Source organism: Dreissena polymorpha, chromosome 13, assembly GCF_020536995.1.
Source record: "Dreissena polymorpha isolate Duluth1 chromosome 13, UMN_Dpol_1.0, whole genome shotgun sequence".
Lineage (NCBI taxonomy): Eukaryota > Metazoa > Mollusca > Bivalvia > Myida > Dreissenidae > Dreissena > Dreissena polymorpha.
The window spans coordinates 13620922-13643574 of NC_068367.1; the positions used below are offsets into that span (position 1 = coordinate 13620922).

Below are 22653 nucleotides of genomic sequence, written 5' to 3' on the forward strand. Positions count from 1 at the left end.
ACCATATTGCTTGGCAATCTCTTGCTAATTTATATAAAATATGTAAAAAAACTTATCAAACATATATTTCAATATAAATTAAAATAAAAGTTAAGAAGAACAAGTGTCGAAAATGCAAAAAGCCAGATATTTAATTCGGAAATCGAAAATGTCTGTACACTCACATTCGCCAGCATGTAAATTGTGCATGTACGATTTAAATCTAAATTTAGCTTACCGATTAATTTTAAATTCCTGCAACGATATCTATTCATACGACACACGAACACTAACTAAAAAGACGAATGCTTCGGTTATTGTAGGAAAATAAGCTCGGGGCGCTTATTTGTTTATGCTGCATTTTATGAAATTCGTCTCCAATGTATACCGGTAATTTGTCTTGCCTATTTTGTGTTATTGTAACATATTTTATCAATATATTAAAATTTAACACATATACAAAATTGTATAATCTGGCTTTAACAATTAAAATTAAATTTTCCTTACTTGAAATTAAGTATTTATCTTTGAAAACGATACTTAATTTGTATGATAATTTTGAATTTGGTCGGGTCGTACATCATAGTTAAGGGGCTTTTTCAGTTTTCACGTCTTGGTAAATTGACAAAAATAAAAATAAAATGTTTCAGATTCGCGAATTTTCGTTTTAGTTACGATAATTGTGAAGAAACAGTTATAATGAACATTTACCAATCTCTAAAATATCTATTATATACATCTTTTGACGCTTTAAAGGGTCCTTTTAACAGATTATGGCATATTTTGAAGTTTGTCATTAAATGCTTTATATCGATAAATGTAGACATTGGATCTTAAAATCTCCAGTAAAAAATCATTAAAATTAAAAAAAGGGGAAAAAAGTAGCCGGTGTCAGGGCTCGTACCAGTGACCCTCGGAGTCCTGGAGTTAGTCTGAAGTAAAAGCGCATTAGCCCTCTCGGCTATGCCGCCGTTTTTATTCAGTTTCAGTATTTTATACTTTATATAAGCAATCATCGTAGTTTCGTAAATTTAAACGACAACAGAACTCTCCAAATTATTCAATCGTTTCGCGTTGCAGCGCTTTATAATTTTTAGGTTTTCAAATTGTCAAAAGATACATAAAATGGCTATATTGGACTATGGTAAATGTTCAGTAATACTGTTTCCTCACAAATATCATAACAAAACGAAAATTTGCGAATCTGAAACAACTTTTTTCAATTTTGTCAATTAACCAAACCGTGAAAAGATCCCTTTAAAACCTGAAAATTTTAAAACATTGTAACGCGAATCGAATTAAATATTTGGAGAGTTCTGTTGTTGTCGTTTTATTTAGGAATACTACGAGAATTGCTTACATGAAGTATAAAATACATCAATCATTTAATGAGCACGGATGACCGATTCAGGCGATTGGTCTAAGCTGACTCCAGGGGTCAGTAGTTTGAGCCCAGTTGAGCGTTACTTTTTTTCTTTCTTAAATATTATTCTTGTTGTTTTTTCCTGGAGCTTTTTATATCCAATGATTACATTTATCAGTATAAAGCATTTAATGACAAACTTCAATACATGCCAAAATCTAAGAGAAGGTCCCTTTAAGTACCCGGTAGTTTTCTCCCTTGTATATACAAACTCCATTTATATTTTACAGGTATAAGCATGACTATTTAATACGACTTTACAAGGTAAATACACTTTGCAATTAAGGGGATGTTGAATTTTTCTAAATATGTGATTAGAGGCCTGATGCTCTTTTCATGTTTTCAGGCTTATTGACTGTTTACAAAATTACACTGTCTGAATAATTATAAGTGAACTAGTCCAAATAATTAGACGTAAGCTACCCCGCTTACGATGTAAATCGACCTCATATTTATAGGAGTATAAGTGAACCAACTAATTGGTGACGTGTGTATGCTAACTCAGTGAATCATAAATGGACATAATCGTTTTACTACAGTAGACTATTGACACAATTTCCTGCTTTAAAAATATACAAACTTGTTTTGATCACATGCTTTTTAAAGGCAATTTATATTACGACTAATTTTAATTAGATAATACTTCTGTCAACTTGCTGAAGAAAATATTTGTTCCAAAGGTTTCCAGTCAACTCGTACCTAAGTCAACTCGTACCCTAGTCAACTCGTACCCGATTTGGTCAACTCGTACTTTAGTCATTTTTCGGATTGGTCAACTCGTACCTTTTTAATATTTGTTCTTTATGGAAACAAATTGCGATGGGTGTTTGAATGCATTAGATGTTTTGTATGTTTATTGCAGGTACGAGTTGACCAAATAAAGTTATACCTTAATGTATTTATTATAATTGAACATTTTCTTTGAGGCGAATTTCTACACAATTTAAAATATACCGCTCTGTTTCATTTACATAATTTATGTTTATTTACTTAATCATACGCTAATAATCATATTAAAGATAATTTCTAAAAAAATTAATAATAACAGTTCTGTTTTATAAACATGATTTTTGCATGCATCAATATTTATTATACTCTTTAGGATAATTGGTACAACTTAATAAACATATTCTACATAACTAATTTCTATATGATTTAGTTATTGTTCTCAATGTTTACTATATTAGGTTAATACGACACTCAATCAATCAATTAACACAGACCGTTATCTCTTTAATCTCTTAATTAATCGACAACGATCAATAAAGGCCAGTTGCTACTTCACACAGCGCAACAGTCACGCGAGAATTATTGGAAGTTGATCAGTTTAGTAAATTGAATATTGATGATGTTTTTATTGAGATTTAATGATGTTTATATGAATTTTAAATTTATTTGCCTATGCAGGGATCGACAAGATTACAATAAATTAGATAATCCGACCGACGGTGGTTATATATTGCTGAATGAAAGAACCATAAACAACGCAAGAAGTTACACTCAAAATCTCATAATCTTAATGATTATAATACACATTTTAATGTACAAATAATTTATAAATTTAATATATATACAGCTTATATATAAAATAATAAATGATGCACTTTATATTGTGTACATTATAATTTAGACTTTACATACGCACCAGTTCCAAATAGTTTATTATAAATGATTACAGCTAGTAATAATGATAAAATAATAAAAACTGAATAGTTATATTTTATTGAGATGTTTTTATTATATACAATTGACAAATTAAATTAAACTAACCAGTTCCACAAAGCCGATGCTGCCAACGTTCACAAACGTCGCGGACCCGATACCGTATATACGTATGTACTGACGCTATATATTATAAAGATGTAAATACCATCAGTTATAACAAAAAAAGGTTTGTATTCCTTAGTTTACGCTTCTATAGAGGTCCGTTTCTCGAATGAAACTTATAAAAAAAATTATAAAGGGATTACTTACCAGATTTACAGTGTCTGTGTTGCCATCTATCACATTCATCGCACATAATGGCCTTACACTCATCGGAAACAATATGTCCACAAACAACACAAACACAGTCCCTATCTCCCTCATCCATGATGAAGCAGATTAATTAAACAAAACACTTTTAAATTATAATCCACGATAAACAATAAATGAAATTAAGTCCAAGACACGAAACACAGAGTCCGTATTTAGTTTCAAGATATTAATGATTAATGATTAAAGCCAATCTGCAAAGCCTTTATATAGTAATTTGGGGATTTACTCATATAAAAGTGAGAAAAACATACTCCTTTAACTTCAAAGTGGACCATACCTTTAATTGGTTAAGTCATCATGCGGTGTTTACAATCAAACATTTCATCAAAGAAAATGCCGACAACTACCGCGCGTGTCATTTTAGATGCACGACAAACAAATTGTTTAACAAATCGTCGACGGTCCTGTTGTCATAAAGGTGTTATTAGTCAACATTTTATCAAACAAAACGCCGACAAACACGTCCTTTATAATTATACACGTGTGAAAAATAATGAACTAGTCTACTTTTGAAAAAAAATAAAATTTATAACCTTTATCTATATTCATATCAAAAACATATACAAAAACATATTTCACGTCTTTGATATATATAAATAATTTATAGGAGGGTACGTGTTGACCAATTCGGGTACGAGTTGACTAGTGGGGGTACGAGTTGACCAAAAATCGGGTACGAGTTGACCAAATCGGGTACGAGTTGACTGAAGGTACGAGTTGACTTAGGTACGAGTTGACTAGCTCTCGTTCCAAAAATTTGAAGACTTCAATAGTCTAGAGTGCAATCAAATTTCGATTTTTTCAAAACTTGTACAGATGTACATGATACATATGAGGTCTCTCCAATGTTTAAATAAATGCAAAATTGAGATCAATTACAGTTTATGAACTTTAACAAATCAGGGTTTTTTTCAATATTTAAGCATAATTATACACTGTTAATAATCTTTTCAACTTTCCAGATAATTTGTCATGCCACCAAAAAGAAAATCTTCAGCTGCAAATGCAAACACAAGCAAAAAACACAAGGTTGAATTGCAAATAACCCCTTCGGTAGAGAAGAGAAAGGAAGCAAAAAATCAAAAACAGGCAAAACGTACAGCGAAAACTCCTGATGAATTTAAAGAAGGCAGAGAAACAGCAAAAAAACTAGATCACACAGAAGGGAAGTTTAAGACACAGAATGAAACACAAGTAAAATTGGGAAAACAATTGAAGACAAACATTAAAACCCAAGTCAAATTGAAGGCAGAAGTTAAAACTTCAGGAAAAGTAAAAGCTGCTGACAAATCGTCAAAAGAAAAGCCAGATAAAATCCAGATAACTGGTAGATATATATGTCTTGTTCTGAGAAAATTTGGCTTAATGCATGTGCGTTAAGTGTCGTTCCCGATTAGACTTTGCAGTCCGCACAGGCTACTCAGGGACAACACTTTCCCATTTAATGGTATTTTTAGTTTCAAGGAAGTCCCTTGTTACTGAAAGTCAAGTTTAGGCAGAAAGTGTCGTCCCTGATTAGCCTGTGCTGACTGCACAGGCTAATCTGGGATGACACTTTATGCACATGCATTAAGCCTTTTTTCAGGACGCGACTCATATATTAGTTTATCATTACATCATGAATAATTAGTATTACTGGTTATATGATACCATCATTTGTCCATATTAAACTAACATTATTTTGTATATATAATCTAAATATTAATACTAACATTTTCTAACAGGCTTGAAGACAAACACATGTCCTGTGCTTGGAGATCTTTTCGTGGATCAAGAATGGAAAGCAGCCCTGGGCGCTGAATTTCAACAGGATTACTTCAAGGAAATTGAGGCAAATTTACAACAGGAATACAGCAAAGGAAAGCAGATTTTCCCCCCTAGGGAACAAATATTCAATGCCTTCAACCTAACACCATTAAGTGAAGTAAGTGAGCAAATAGATTCAGGGCTGTGAAAATCCCTTACTTTACTTTTCCAGGTACTTCTACTGTACACATCGATGTTTGCATTCTACTTGGCTATTATAATCTTATATTTAAAAATAACATTTCGTGTTTTACTATTGATTCAAACAAACATATTAGAATATCACAAAGGACTAGATTACACCTAAATTACTGATTCTAATTTAAACAGGTCATTATTAGGATGTCACAATATGGTTAGAAATTGTAGGTGGAATATGTGGGTTTACCTCATGCAAGAAATATTGAAAATTTTATCAAAAGGGCCAGTAAACATGACAGTCACAAAGTGCACATATGTTCAAATAAGCTTATCGATGAGAGAGAGTCGATGAGAGAGAGATTTAAGAATAGTATAGTTGACACAAGGCCGGGTATGTTTGTATTGGTCAAGCAACGCATAGACTGACCAATGGGATTCTTAGTAATCTAGCCAATCAGCTTATTTAGAAGACTGACCAATGGGATTCATAACGGAGTTTCACGGGGCAAATGTTAGAGGGAAAGAGTTGAGTTAGCGTTTAGACCTAGAGGTGTACAGATGGAAAAAAGACACAATCATGTAGCAATCACAACGTGTTTGTATGACTGAAATATTAGTTAAGTCAGACATTAAATTGGACTAGAAACTGATATATGGTGTTGTTGAATATTTTATCCTACATTATACAGAGAAACCAACATAAAAAGGGAGGGACGGACTTGTCCCATGCGCGACACGAGAAAATGGTATTTAATGCAAAACTCGTCATCTTGACAATACGTGCATGACGAGATATAGAATGATAGGCTACACACCAGTAATTTAAGAGTAATTGACGTTGTTATGACTATGTGTCGTCCATGAACTATGAATGATTACGTGACAAGGACTACAATACATTTTATATTGCAATCATAAACAACTTTGATTTCCCCCAATCATCTGAGATATGAATTTGTAGTGTTAACAACTCTGTTTAGTTTAATGCTCTACATTTCATGGGATGAGTACTTTAAGGGTAGAGTTTTAGCAACATCTCCAGTAGCTTAATTGTAAGAGCACTCGCCTACTAAGCTTGTTCAATAAAAGTGCCCCTGCTTTTTAGTGTCGAACAGTTAGCTTGTACTTGTTCAGGGCCCATATTCACCAACGCATTCTTAGACTAAGAATAAAGAATAGACTTGGAACTAAGAAAGATGCGTTCCATGTTTGACAATAAAGAATATTCTTAATTTTTAGCCTTAAGTCTAAGAATTGTTTGGTGAATACTGGCCCAGGCCTTAATCTTGGATTGTTAACTTGTATGGAAAGTGAGCCATGTTTGAGTTTGGATTGTTTTCTTGTTTAGACAAAATCCCATGTTTGAGTTTTGGACTCTTGGCTTGTGCATTCAGAGTCCTGGATTTGAATCCATGACTTAAGCTTGTAAATATAAGTCCCATCTTTTAGTCTTAGGCAGTTTACTTGTACCTTCAGAGTATTAAAATTAAGTAGCAGCTTTTACATGCAAAGTCCTGGGTTTAAATTGCGGATTGTAAGCCTGTTACGTGCAAAGTTCTAGGTTTAAATCTAGGATTGTAAGCCTGTTACGTGCAAAGTCCTAGGTTTAAGTCTAGGATTGTAAGCCTGTTACGTGCAAAGTTCTAGGTTTAAATCTAGGATTGTAAGCCTGTTAAGTGCAAAGTCCTAGGTTTAAATCTAGGATTGTAAGCCTGTTACGTGCAAAGTCCTAGGTTTAAATCTAGGATTGTAAGCTTGTTACATGCAAAGTCCTAGGTTTAAATTGAGGATTGTAAGCTTGTTACAAAAAAAAAATTAAAAAAATTGGATTGTAAGCCTGTTACATGCAAAGTTCTAGGTTTAAATCTAGGATTGTAAGTTTGTTACGTGCAAAGTCCTGGGTTTAAATCTAGGATTATAAGCTTGTTACATGCAAAGTCCTAGGTTTAAATTGAGGATTGTAAGCTTGTTACGTGCAAAGTCCTGGGTTTAAATATAGGTAAGCTTGTTACATGCAAAGTCCTATGTTTTAATCTTGGATTGTAAGCCTGTTACATGCAAAGTTCTAGGTTTAAATCTAGGATTGTAAGCTTGTTACATGCAAAGTCCTGGGTTTAAATCTAGGATTGTAAGCCTATTAAGTGCAAAGTCCTAGGTTTAAATTGAGGATTGCCCTTCTCAAAATAAAATGCACTTTTTAACAAAATACGCTTTAAAAAGTGTATTTTTTCTGCATTTTTACCAAAAAGTGTATTTTTTCTGCACTTTTTTCATAATTAAGTGAACTAAAGTGCATTTTTTCTGTATTTTCATTAGCTTTAAGTGTATTTTACTGTACTTTTAGTGTATCTTCTGTAGACAAAGTGCATCTTTTTATGCAATAAGTGCATTTTTTTTTTTAATGAAGTGCATTTTTTGTGCATATTAGTGTTATCTTCTGATTTGCAAAAAAAATATTCTTTCTGTACAAGTGTTGTTTTAGTGCATCTTCATAAAAAAGAGCAACACTATAGCAACTAACTGAAGTTAACGGACAGAGATATAGTGTTTAATAGGAGGATTGTACTGAATTCTTTTTTATCTTCACATAATGTTTATGGTCTTATTGTTGCAATTTTTCTGCTCATAAAATATGTGAATCAGTAGAGCAGCTTTTAAAGGGAAAAGTACAACTAAATCAGGCTGTGGGTAACTAATTAAAAATAATGAAAGTGTCAAAAATATTATGTGGGCGTGCCAGAATCAATTATATCTCCACAACTTAAAAAATAAGTATTTGAACTTCCTTACACTGATATTTAACCCCAATTCAATTAATGTCTACCACATTGACTATTAACATACATTTTAAAAGACAATTTAAATAATTTTTATAATATTACTATTATTTGCTAACACCATTCAGTATGTTATATTGAAATATTAACAATTAAATATAATGTGCTAAGTGTGCTGTGTATTATTCAATATTATTATTATTCAATAAATATCAGATAAGATCAGGATCAGATAAGAGATCCATTAGCATCATAAACACTAATCCCTATCAGTGCTCCATCTAGCCCAAACAAATGGGTGTTTATAGACTTTTGATTGGTTCTGGCACCATCTATTTTAAAACAAACCACTTTTGATTGGTTGGAGCTCAGCAAGTTATTTGGAGCACAGAAAGTTATTTTTTGTAAACAATGTGTATATCAACAATAAGTTTGTTGCAAAGAAAATTCAAAGTGGGTGGTTAAAGTGATATGGTCTCATAGTTCAACAACTGCCATTTTTTTGGAATACTGAAGAACAGCTGTAACAGGTTTGTATTTTCATTTCTGCATCTCTTTTTAATTAAATTAATTATGATCATTATCATATTTATGTATTGTCACTGGGAAATGTAAATGGATAAGTAAATGTAATGCAATTTTAAGGAAAAAAACACCATTTGAATTATTATGGCTGTATTTTATGGTTATTGTCATCTTAAAATTTATTTATACCTATTTCATGTCATTAATTCTTTCCCCCATATTTAATTAGAACTTTTATATTTTATATTTGAAGGTTAAACCCCAAGGTGAAATTTACATTGATCGGAAGATCCATTGGACAGAATGTGCATCATCGCCTGCCAAAAAAGGGAGCAAAAGGGGGACTACCTGATGTATGGACATTTATACCAGGTTTTACCCTGCACGAGCAGGCCAACTTGAGGGGAACAGGAGTGGGAAACCGCGCCCTGTAGCTTGTCCTTGACCAAGAAAAGATGGTTTTGTTGAGAGGTAAAACTATATAATAAAGGTTATTGCATTTTAAAGATGTCACACTTCCGACCAGTTCACACAGCCAAAGGAGACCACATATATTAGTACATTTATAAACAGTATTTTCTACCAAACGTTATTTCTTTAAATTATTTATGAAAAGCGTTAAGTCACATATGATCACGAGATTAAAATTGCAAAAATAAACAAACAAAAACAACAAGCCAACAAACTTGTTTTGATTTAAATTTATGATATTTATAGCAACTGTTGAACAAGATTACCATAACAGCAATATTTAACCCTTACATTATAAAATATCTTTCAGGACCTTATCTCAAATGAGATCATGCACGAGATGCGCCTCACAGACCATGACAGTAGCATTCAGACCTAATCAGCTGGTGAACTGCTCTATAAAGGGTGGTTTATGAATGCATTCTTTGTAAGGAACAGTGCATAACAACAAATATAGTGACAGGGGCTAAGCTGCTAAATATTGTCAGCATGTATGCAGTGATTTTCCTTGGAAATTCAAAACAACCTGTATATACTGGCTCTCAGAAGGGCATATTTTAGCGCAATAATGAACAAAAAAGGAAGATCTTAAAAATAAGGAATAGATTTATATAAATTTCATGAATACGGTTCATTTATCATATATTAGGATCCAGAATATGATTGAATTGAATGTGCTGCTTTTGTCCATATTAAAAAGGGATTTGGAATTAATGTAATATATAAAAATCTAGTAAATGATAGGGAAAACATTTCAGCTTAAGGAGCGGAAAACTTTAATATTTTTGAAGCGGAAACCACCTGTATTTGGTTGTTAATAAGTAACCGGTAATCAGAGGGGAGAAAAATCACTGGTATGAGCTTGATTTTTAAAGTTGTTAATTCCAGATAGGCAATAGCCCGTTTGAATCCTCTCTTGTGTAGATATGTAACCTTTGTTTTTGTTTTTTAAGGTTTAACATTCTAATAAAGTGTGTACTTATCTATTGAATTGTAGTTTTTGTTTTTAATGTATGTGTTTACACAAACCTTTCATTTAAAGAATGAATGCTGGCTTCAAAATGCTGGGATTTTTTAAAAATTTGGTACATTTTTAAGCATACTAATTTGAAGTGATGAAAAGTACACTTGAGCGAATAATGCGCTTAAAAAATTCACTTCCAACACTTCATAAAGTGTATCATTTGTATGACTGAAAATGCACTCAAGTGTATTAATGCGCTTAAAAATTCACTTTTAATACTGTAAGGTGTATTATTTGTATGACTGGGAATGCACTCAAGTGTATTAATGCGCTTAAAAAAATTCACTTTCAATTTTGTAAGGTGTATTATTTGTATCAGTTGAAATGCACTCAAATGTATTAATGCGCTTACAAAAATTCACTTTGAAAACTCAATGAAGTGTTTTATTTGTATGTCTGGAAATGCACTCAAGTGTATTAATGCACTTAAAAAAATCACTTTGTATACTCCATGAAGTGTATTATTTGTATGAGTGTATTAATGCGCATTAAAAAATTTACTTTGACCATGAAGTGTATTATTTGTATGTCTTAAAATACACTCAAGTGTATAAATGCGCTTAAAAATAAACTTAAGCGCACTTATTATCATAATAAACGCACTTTAGTGTATTATTTCGTAGAAAAAATACACTTATATGTATAAACATACTAGTAAAAAGTGTTTTTTTTTAACAGAAGAAAATGCACTTGTTAAGCAAAAAATACGGTGCCAATAACATGAACATTTGATGCGCATTAAATGCGCATTAAATGCGCATTTAGTGCACTTTTTCGAGAAGGGTGTAAGCCTGTTACTTGCAAAGTCCTAGGTTTAAATTGAGGATAATGTAAGCTTGTTAAGTGCAAAGTTTGACAACTTTTGTTGTATGTTGTCAAGAGAAGTTGTTAAGAAGTGTTTTGTTTATAAGCGTTTTGTTTATTTATTATACAGTTATTTGGAATACCATTTGTTCATTGAAGTGTCTTTTGAAAAATTGAATATTGAACTCGAATAATTTTGATGTAACAACTCCTTGATGTAGTGTAGCTTTTTCTGTGAGAGGCTTGGGAGGAAGCCGGACTGCAACGCCAAATAGAGAAACACCATTTATTTATTAAGAAGATATGCAGTCTTATACAAATACAATACACAAATTACTTTAAATCACTAATACACAATTACATAGGGAAAAAGTCAAATTTTAAGTCTATAGAGCCACTCGCTTTGAAAGTAAATATTAATGTACTAAACTATAACAAACTTAATTATTAAATTGATATAAATTCACAGACTTTATTCTATTGCATAGAAATAGTAATAATTTTAATGTAAGTATACATGTTTTATTTCAAACCTGACTTATCTTTGAAACTGACAAAAATTCAGAATAAATCATATTACCATAAAACAGTTAAGTATTTGGTTAGAAAGATATATTTACATTGGTGGTATTTCAAAAACACCCTCAAGCCGATTGGCACGATGTTTTGGGTTATTTTTAACAATAGGGTCTGCATTTTATTGGTTCGTTAATCTCTCTGAGGACAATAAAGAAGATTTTAAATTGTTAAAGTTGATTTGATACATACAACTTCTAAAAATTTTCAAATGAAACAGAGCCAAAATAAAAAAAGTTAAGGATTTTGTTTATGAAGTTGAGAACAAGGCACTTAAAGCAGGTATTTCCCAAGACACTATTTTTAGCACAATTCATTGTGGGTTACTCCTGAATATTAGGGCTGATTTAATAAGAAATCGTCCAAGCAATTTAGATGAGCTTTAAAAAAAAACTCTGAGCAGTCTGAAAGTGCATATGAGTTAAACCCCCCTCAGGCAAATTTATCAGCTACCTTAATTACTGATATTGTGGGGAATGCACTAGGCAATTTTAATTTACTGGAACAACAAAGTTGAAAATTTAATGTTCCCACAAAATTCTGTAAATGCTGTATAAGCATCACCTTCTAATAAACAAAATTATGTTGAACAAAGATCTAATACTAGGGGTGCTTTTAAAGGCATCAATTCAAAATGTACAGCTACCGGTGATAGCAAACCTCATCAAATTTCAAAATGTTGGGCAAAATATAAAAATTGCTACTTCTGTAACAAACAAGACCACATTCAAAAGGCATGTTTTCATTGGTTAAAATCTAATAACAGATGACAATTTCCGTCTGCCAGTGGTTACAGTGGGAACCATCTGGAAAGGTCCAAATCTGACAAATATTCTTTGCAACAAAATAAGCATTCAAATTATAAAACTGATGCTAAACCTTCAAAAAAGCAATCAAAAATTGAAAACAAAAAGCCAAATCTAAAAAGTAATGCCAATCAAGTCAAAAATAATAAATCAGTTCCAGCAATTTCAAATGTTTCAACAGAAACAAACCTACTAAACAACTTCATCCAAGTAACCATAGGTAGAAGAAATCTTTAAGCATTAGTTGAATCAGGCGCAATTTTGTCGTGCATTAGCAAATCCCTCTTGAAAAAAATCCAACCGGATATCAAACACCTCGATGCAAGTGATCATTTATGGGTTGTAGGTGTCAGTGGCAAAATGATCAAAGTTAAGGGCACAATTATATTAGACATTAAAATAGGAGAAGATTCATTTTCACAAAAATTCTATGTTTTTGACCACATTCATCGGGCTTAAATACTTGCTTGGAATGGATTTTCTAACAAACAATAAGTGTATTCTGGACTTTGAGAGTTTACAGTTCAAAGCAAAAAAGTTCAATAAACATAATTTCCACTCCTAAGGTTGGATTAGCAAGGCTACATAATAGTTTGACCATAGAGGCATGCTCTCAGGTGTGTGTGTGTCAATTAAATGTTCAAAGTTTAAAAATGGTGAGGTTGTTTTGGTCGAAGCTGTAAATTCCATAATGTCAAAAAGCAATGCTTTAGGTAGGGTTGTTGTAAAGCCGACTAATGGCACGAGTTCATGTTTGCTAATGAATCCCTTACCATGTGATGTTCTTAAAGCAAATACTGTGATTGGAAAACTCATTCCTGTCCATGAGGACTCAATTAGAAAATTAAATGATGATGATGCTGATCTGTGCGAACTTGGTGTTCATGTCTTGACAGAGGTAGAGGTGAATACCATAATCAATGACTTGGGCATTGATGTTGATGGCCGCAGCCTTACAAGCGTACAGAAACAAACATTGAAACGATTCATTGCTTCAAACAGGGATATGTTTGAAAAAGATACTTCAGAACTAGGCTGTACTGATTTACATCATCATAGGATCAGTTTCGTACCTGCAACGCCTAATAGAAAAACACCATTTATTTATAAAGAAGGAATGCAGTACAGATGGAGGTCTGCATTGCCTTTTTATACTAGTTTGGTGTAACCTAGGAATCATTGCATAATTGGCGTTACCAGGTGGTTATAGAAAACCAATACAGAAAACATTTGTTGTCAAATCAAATCCACAATAAACAACACTATTTTAAAGGAACCTTGATAAAGAAGTTATACAGTAACATATTGCATCATTAAAATGATTGTTGATTTGCATGGAATGTTGTACCAATACAATGTCAAAGGCTATAAGACAAACTTGTTAATAACAACCATAATCTTATATCAGTAAGAATGCATTATAACAGATTTCTTAGTTCAAGTAAATGCTTATTACAAATGTCTTTGTACAACGATCCACAATCAAGCTGTGAAACTGTAAAGTTATGCAATAAGCTTTATAAGCATTATCAATTAGAAAAAGGTTCAATATTAGTAACAACCTGGGAGGCAAAGGGACAAATCCCTATGAAAACAGTCCTAGGTTTAAATCTAGGATTGTAAGCTTGTTACATGCAAAGTCCTAGGTTTAAATTGAGGATTGTAAGCTCGTTACTTGCAAAGTCCTAGATTTAAATCTAGGATTATAAGCTTGTTACATGCAAAGTCCTAGGTTCAAATCTAGGATTGTAAGCTTGTTACATGCAAAGTCCTAGGTTTCAATTGAGGATTGTAAGCTTGTTGCATGCAAAGTCCTAGGTTTAAATCTAGGATTGTAAGCTTGTTACATGCAAAGTCCTAGGTTTAAATCTAGGACTTTAAGCTTGTTACGTGCATATTCCTACATTTAAATCTAGGATTGTAAGCTTGTAACGTGCACAGTCTTAGATTTAAATCTAGGATTGTAAGCTTGCTATGTGCAGAGTCCTTGGTTTAAATCTAGGATTGTAAGCTTGTTACGTGCAAAGTCCTAGGTTTAAATCTAGGATTGTAAGTTTGTCACTTGCAAAGTCCTACGTTTAAATCTAGGATTGTAAGCTTGATTTGCGTCTTGAACAGTTCGTTTGTACATGTGACTTTTTAGACTTCCAGGTTTGTGACTTCATCAAGAAACCATTGCTGTTTGCTGCTAAAATGACCAATTATGGAATGTATGGCTATTTGACTTTTAAATAAAAAATTTTCAGGTCAAAGTGCTTATACTAGGGCAGGATCCTTACCACGATGATAATCAGGTAATAGCACATACACTATAGTTGTATAGTTATAAGTAATATATAATAATTAAAAGTAATATTTCTGATGGAACGCTTTTTTTTTCTCTTAGTAGCAAGAAGGATTTTATAACCAATTGATCAACAAAGTTAAAATTCCTTATTATTAGATTGGAATAATGGAGGCTTGCTCATGTGCAGTGTCAAACATTGGTTTCTGGTAAATTAATGCAGTTCGCATTGCCCAGTCTAGATGAAACTTTGTATGTAGGAAGCTTTCATAAAGACCCAGCTTAGAATCATATTGTCATTATAATGTCTTATGTTTCAGATCACAAACACTACTTTATGACATTTGACAAACTTCTTAATTAAAAAATAAGTTCATTATGATAAAAATTACAAACTATGCTTGTGTAATATATTTATTCTTAGATGTTGATTTTTATATTTTATCTTACAAATATTTAATATTACTGCTATAACCCATTCAACTACAAGTTTTATTTGGTTGTTAGGTCTGGCATGTTCCAAACTGTTGTTGTTGTTTTAAATTAGGTCATCAGATTATCCCTCTACACGGTTCCATCATGCTTGGATTATATACTTTTAACCATATATCTTTCTATTTTGTCAAATGGTCACAATAAAATGTAAACATCTCACCATCAGACCATGTGGTTATAGCATTATGCATCTCTGCAAGAAAGCAGGTTTATTTTGCAAAGCACCTGAGTTGGGTGGTGGGTCTGTCTTCTGACAATTTCACCTCCTATAGCTAGAGGATCCTTTGACATACAATCATGCACATTAATATGGCGGTTTCTTGCGCTTAAGGGAAGAAACCTGTCGGCTTTGAGGTCAACATGTCCAAGGTCAATGGGGTTTGTAACATAGAATTCTATCAGTGCAAAGGTGATGACTGTATATACCCAGAACCGATTCTGATAAAATACCTCTGAACATAGGATCTGAATTCATGACAATTTCACCTCCTATAGCTAGAGGATCCTTTGACATACAATCATGCACATTAATATGGCGGTTTCTTGCGCTTAAGGGAAGAAACCTGTCGGCTTTGAGGTCAACATGTCCAAGGTCAATGGGGTCTGTAACATAGAATTCTATCAGTGCAAAGGTGATGACTGTATATACCCAGAACCGATTCTGATAAAATACCTCTGAACATAGGATCTGAATTCATGACAATTTCACCTCCTATAGCTAGAGGATCCTTTGACATACAATCATGCACATTAATATGGCGGTTTCTTGCGCTTAAGGGAAGAAACCTGTCGGCTTTGAGGTCAACATGTCCAAGGTCAATGGGGTTTGTAACATAGAATTCTATCAGTGCAAAGGTGATGACTGTATATACCCAGAACCGATTCTGATAAAATACCTCTGAACATAGGATCTGAATTCAATAATTATTGGATAGAGAAGGGTTCTGGCAGCCGTGAATGCATTGAAGCATTTTATCCTGATTGATTGATCATTGATGAAAGCTTAGCTGGGGGAGGGGGGGGGGCATGCATATTTTACAACTGCTTGTTGAACAAATGTTCCATTTGATCATTAAGTTAATTTAAATTGTATCTTTTTTGTAGGCCATGGGGTTATCATTTTCTGTCCCTCGCGGTGAGAAAATACCACCATCGCTGAAGAATATTTACAAAGAGCTTGAACGTGACCCGAAAATTGTAGGCTTTACCCAGCCAGATCATGGATGCCTCCTGGATTGGGCTAAGAGAGGAGTGCTTTTGCTCAATGCTACATTGACTGTTGAGTAAGTGACATTTTTCTCATATATGAACCTCACTCTAGGAAAATGGGGCTTAATGCATTTCTGTAAAGCATCTTCCAAGATTAGCCTATGCGGACTGGGACAACACCATCTGCTTTTATGGATTTTTTCTTTAAAGCTAAGTATTTTCTAAAGGAATACACAGTCTAGGAAGAAAGTGTCGTCCCAGAATAGCCTGTGTGGAATGCACTTTCAAATCTGGGGCGACACTTTAGGCACATGCAATAAGCCCATGTGTTCCCATATCGTGGTGCAGATAAACTTTGACATATTCTTACATATATGGACACGATAAATTCTTCAAATATTGTTTCTTAATTTAATATTAAGGGTCTTAATTGGAGGTCAGCGACATTCTTATAAATATAAGATTAAGTTAGAGTTAAGAAAATATCTTCCTAAGGTATGCTGCTGCAAGAATTACACAAATGTCTTTATGGTCATTGTAAAAGATCGCTAACCAAATCCCAATTTGGACATATCCTTGTGTTGCAAAGAAGCACCCTTGTATGTACTTTAATATGTGTATATTAAACTATAAAGCCCTGGTTATCATATAAGGGTATAAAGGGTTGCCATAAGCATCATAAAGAGTTATTTAGTTAATTACTTTCGTTTGCATTTAATATGGACAGAGATTCTTTTGGAGACTTCAAAGAACTAATTTGTGCATATTTTACCAGGGCTCATCTACCCAACTCTCATGCCAAACTGGGCTGGCAGACATTCACTGACAATGTGATCAAGACAGTGAGTGACCGCTGTCTTCATGTTGTATTCATCCTATGGGGAAACTTTGCGCACAAAAAAGACAAGCTTATCGATGGCACCAAGCACGCCATTATCAAGACGGCGCATCCTTCACCGTTATCCTTCAATAAGTTCAACGCTTGCAATTGTTTCTCTGATTGTAATTCAGCCTTGCAGGTGTTTGGATTGTCCCCAATTGACTGGAGTCTTTAGTCAGTTTGTGTGCAGTTAATGATATTGCACCTCTGTTTCGTACTTTGATTGTTAGTCCATTGTTTTTGGAAAAATTACCAGTGTATTAATTTTATGCATAATGCTTTATATAATATTTTACAAATTTTCATAGTCATAATGCTTTATATAATATTTTACAGATTTTCATTCTCTGCGTTTGATAGAAACAAAACTCAGTTTATCTATGACCGCAATCCTAGATACATGTTATTATACTTACGATATGGGGATGGAGATATTGTTGTGTACATTGTTCTCGTGGTTATTCGTGCCATACAATGTGGTTACAATTGATTTTATGTTGTTAACTTTTTACGTACAATTGATGTGTATTTTATGCAATTACATGTTTACAGCGTAGCTATTGCATTTATGATACCCCATCGAGAAAATCGGGCCATTTTGATTTGCACCAGTTGATCAATGGATCTTTTCAGTCTTGGTCGGTTTGTCCATTCCATAGACATTTTTTGTTTTTCTCGCGATATCTACAGAATGCTGATATATAAGATCATGCAAAAATTGTATGATTGATACTTAAAGGGAAAGAATTTCATTTTGACAAATATTTTGTTTTTGGATGATATCTTGAGAACGATTGGACCTATTAGAATACAAATTGGTTTGATAATTACTAGAAGCTGATGAAGACGAATATCTATTTTAAGGTCAACAACCTTAATTAACATTGGATCTGAAAATAAAGTTACGGGCGCGTTTTACCTGAAACAATTGTTTAATAACTATATGTTTTGAGATTTTCACCGAAAATTACTTTGGAGATCGTCTTTAAAACAAGAAGGCCCTTTAGCGTTGATATTGAGTATGTAACATAAGATAGTTGTTGTTATTAGTGTTTGTCCATTACGTCAAGCTTGGCACGCTTAAGGTGTAACGTTTTGAAGATAAACTTTATTTGCAATATATCTGGCATCTTTTTCAGCTCTCTCAAGGCCTAAAGGTGTAATATTTGGTATGTAACATATAACTGGTTTATCAGGTTTTCCGAAGGAAAAAACTGGTTATTAGATTGGTGAATGTCGGCTGGCGGGCGGGCGGAACAAGCTTGTCCGGGCCATAACTTTGCCGTTTATTGTGAGATTTTAAAATCATTTGGCACATTTGTTCACCATGATTGGACGGTGTGTCTTGCTTAAGAATTACGTCGATATCTCCATGGTCAAGGTCAAAATTTTAGTTCAAAGGTCAAAAATGGCCATAAATGAGCTTGTCCGGGTCATAACTATGTCGTTCATTGTGAGATTTTACCATCATTTGTTCACCATCATTGGACGGTGTGTCACGCGAAAGAATTACGTCGATATCTCCAAGGTCAAGGTCGCCACGACAAAAAATAGATTGATTTTGAAACAAGGGGGGGGGGTAACTATGAACAATCAGTAACAATGCACATTTTGAGTTGTCTCCCTTTATCAGACTTTTTTATGCCCCCTTTCAAAGAAAAGGGGGTATATAGTTTTCGCACTGTCCGTCAGTCTGTCACACTTTTTGTGTCCCTCTCTAATTCAAATAGTTTTCATCCGATCTTTACGAAACTTGGTCAGAAGTTGTATCTAGACAATATTTAGGTCAAGTTCAAATATGGGTCATGCCGGGTCAAAAACAAGGTCACGGGGTCGAAAAAACAAATCCAAGGGAAGTAAAAAGCTTTAAATGGACATAATTATCTGACCTGCCAAATTAAATATTTTTGTTAAATAAATCAAAGCAGCGCAGTAGGCGGCATTGTGTTTCTGACAAACACATCATGGTAAAAGGTCAAGGTCATCCTTCAAGGTCTAAGGTCAAAAATACAAATCCAAGGGAAGTAATAAGCTTTAAAGGGAGATAATTATTCAATATTGAACATAGCAACTTCATATTTGGCATGCATGGGTATCTCATGGAGCTGCACATTTTGAGTGGTGAATTTACAGTAGTGGCTTTTAATTATTTGCTACTTAAAATAGAGATTTGTTAAAGACAATTATTTTCAAGGGAAGTAATGTATATAATTATAAATCTCAGATTATATATGTCCTTACCAAGAATTTACGTTCTTTTCACAGTTTCTGTACAGACTTTTTATTTTGATTATTCATAACTCAAATGATTGATTTGTCAAAGTTTTTTTTAATGATATAATTATCATTTCTCTCCTGTACTAATTTGTGAATAGTAGAGTTCATTACATACCTGTGGACTTATGTCCATAGATACATGATGAACTCTGGCTATGATCTCTTTGATAAACCACAGGCCTTGGTTGTCGGTGATGTTTGACTTGGTCATTTTTTACTGTTTACAGACCACCCCCCTCCCCGGTTGGATTGGACAAAATCCTAGGGAAATAATAAGCTTTAAAGGGATATGATTTCTATACCTGCCAAATGATAAATATAAATTTTATTTCAAAGCGGCGCAGTAGGGGGCATTGTGTTTCTGACGAACACATCTCTTGTTCAAATTGAAATCAAGGTCGCCACGAGTAAAAATAGATTGAATTTGAAACAATGGGGGGTAACAATGCACATTTTGAATTTACTTTTTTTAATTGAAAACCTGGTTTTGTGACAATTTTGTCCCTTGTTTTGTACTAAATTTGTTTAAATTATGTCTGTGGTTTCATAAATTGCCATACACATGTGATGGTGTGAAATGTATTATATAGACTTACATTTCATGATATGTTCACATTATTTCCATGTCGTCAAAAGCAGCCTCAATTCAATAGAATCGACTATAATACCACTTAGCTACAGTTTCTCAGATGAGCGTTTAAGGATCCTCATATGTTCCTCTCGTTAAGATAAACAGAATTATCTGAAAGGCATACTGCAATCGCCTTAGTATGCAGAGACATTATTCCATTGACTGCTTAATATTATGCTTTCTTGATTTTTTATGTCCCCCACTACTATAGTGGGGGACATATTGTTTTTGCCCTGTCTGTTGGTTTGGTTGTTTGCCCTAACTATAACATTTGCCATAACTTTTGCAATATTAAACAAAGCAACTTCATATTTGGCATGCATGTGTATCTCATGGAGCTGCACATGTTGAGTGGTGAAAGGTCAAGGTCATCCTTCAAGGTCAAAGGTAAAATATATGGGTCAAAATCGCTCATTAAATGTACACTTTTGCAATATTGAAGCTATCAACTTCATATTTGGCATGCATGTGTATCTCATGGAGCTGCACATTTTGAGTGGTGAAAGGTCAAGGTCAACCTTCAAAGTCAAAGGTCATATATATGGGGACATAGTGTTTCACAAACACATCGCTTGTTTCTCTAGATTCAGTCTGCTGAAGTATCTATCTTAAGTTTTCGAGAAATAAACATTTGGTTATGTTTTGTTGTTGTTTCACACAACCAATAACTACAGTAATGTGCAATAAGTGTGTGCATTTGTAAAGTAAATATTACATAACTCTTATTATTCATAATCTACACAGATATAGGACATATTGGATCAGTGCATACAATTTTCGTAACAATTATGTACTTACCCGCACTGGATAAGTCCAAAATGTCAGAGCACTCTCGCGTTTTTAAAACATCAGGGGAGACCAAAAGGGGATATTTTTACGTAATCAAGCATGTGCATCAAGCAGGGCATATTGATAATAAATGTTTAAAAATAGCTGTAACACCGTTTAAAAAACGCGGGAGTCGACATGCGATATTAATACAGCGATATTTGAACAGTACAAATAACGCGTGTCGCTTCGTGTATCGCGCAAAATATCAAGTATCGCTTCGTGTGTCGCCCTTTGAACGCGAGACACGATATTTTGCGCGATACTCAAAGCGACACACGATATTTTGCGCGATACACGAAGCGACACACGATATTTACAACGATATATCGCCTTTTGGGCTACCTACACAAGGGCGATATTTCGTGGTACATTCTCGCGCGTCGCTTCGTGTATCGCGCAAAATATCGTGTGTCGCGCAAAATATCGTGTGTCGCCGTTGATGAAAGAAGTGCGAGATTATAGATGGCACTATCCGGATTCCGTTATTACATATTACAAATTGTCATGTCGCATTTGATCATAACTTCATGTTGCGTCTTGCCTTGCAACATGTTTAATACATATTGCTGTCGTCTTGTTAAATTGCTAGTGTAATTACTTGTGTAATTGATAGTGTTATTACTAGTGTGAAGTCGGATTGTATAAACAGTATGTTGATAACGAATAGCACAATACAAAAATCATGTATCATATTCAAAAATGCAGTTGGCGTTAAGTAATATGCAATAGTCAATAACACACACGAAGTAAAGATAAATTTATGTATATATATATATATATATATATATATATATATATATATATATATATATATATATATATATATATATATATATATATATATATATGTGTGTTGTGATTATAAACTTATCAATATGTGGCAAAGAAGATGAAATGTTTGCACAGCAATTGTATCTAGGAAAAATGTAACTGCCATGTATCAGCAAGCATATGCCATTAGTTAACATAAGGATGTCATTTAACATCATGCATGTACTAGCGGATTTCCTTCCATACGCCGCATGATTACTTAAGTTACTAAACAGCATACAAAGTGACTACATTTCAATATATTTGGCACAGAAGCATAATTGTCAAGTACCGAAGCCTATGATTATTTTATTTATTTCATAAGTGTTACTCTTTATTTGTTTTCTTTCATGTAACTATAATTTCAGACACAGCATGTTATTAAAAGTATATTTTACAAAACTACGAAATTCAGCCATAATGTTTACTTTTACATTACATGCAATTTGCTTGCAGGTTATAATATTTATGGAATTTGCAGCATAAGAAAACTCACTAAGACAATATATTGTATATTTTAATCCAACGCATGCAATTGTTTGCACTTGTAACAATTAATGGTTATTTTACCTTCAGACATGAATAACCATGGTATCATGGTGAATTTACTTTAGCCCTGGTTAGTTATTGTGCCGTTTGCTATGCTTTGCATTTCCTAAGGGTGCTTTACAGGGAAGAAAAACATGTTTTATTTCTGAAATGTGTGCCGAAAATGCTTCCGCAATCCTGATGGATATGAATGGAATCAGTTTTTCACCCACCCTTATGAGTAAGAGTAAAAGAAAACGGTAAAGGGGGTTATTGTGTGAGAGTAATAGGTTTTGTTTGCATGTGAATGTTTTACAGTTTTATTACACCGCTTATGTT

At 33.4% G+C, this 22653-nt stretch overlaps 2 protein-coding genes across 10 annotated transcripts in view; both read left to right on the forward strand.

The window, feature by feature from the left end:
* Positions 1–22653, forward strand: part of LOC127855831 (glycine--tRNA ligase-like) — a 254818-nt gene that overhangs the window by 36852 nt on the left and 195313 nt on the right. The gene's annotated exons all lie outside the window — the stretch shown is intronic.
* Positions 1588–20788, forward strand: LOC127855838 (uracil-DNA glycosylase-like). Of its 4 annotated transcripts, none has more exons than XM_052391722.1 (6): positions 1588–1666; positions 4402–4766; positions 5164–5363; positions 14616–14663; positions 16253–16431; positions 17133–20788. In XM_052391722.1, exons 2-6 carry the CDS (start codon positions 4412–4414, stop codon positions 17410–17412), a joined length of 1062 nt encoding a protein of 353 aa, XP_052247682.1. In that variant the 5' UTR covers positions 1588–1666; positions 4402–4411; the 3' UTR covers positions 17413–20788. The 4 variants fall into 4 exon arrangements, with proteins under 4 accessions (XP_052247682.1, XP_052247684.1, XP_052247683.1 ...); XM_052391724.1 differs by lacking the exon at positions 1588–1666 and adding an exon at positions 1864–1884; XM_052391723.1 differs by lacking the exon at positions 1588–1666 and adding an exon at positions 4047–4149.

What these genes read in the sequence shown, in the direction of transcription:
- LOC127855838 (XM_052391722.1), top strand. Translation starts at nt 4,412, where the DNA reads ATGCCACCAAAAAGAAAATCTTCAGCTGCAAATGCAAACACAAGCAAA. An exon ending in AGATAAAATCCAGATAACTG is followed by an intron (nt 4,767 to 5,163) that starts GTAGATATATAT and finishes ATTTTCTAACAG; the next exon opens with GCTTGAAGACAAACACATGT. An exon ending in AATGCTACATTGACTGTTGA is followed by an intron (nt 16,432 to 17,132) that starts GTAAGTGACATT and finishes ATATTTTACCAG; the next exon opens with GGCTCATCTACCCAACTCTC.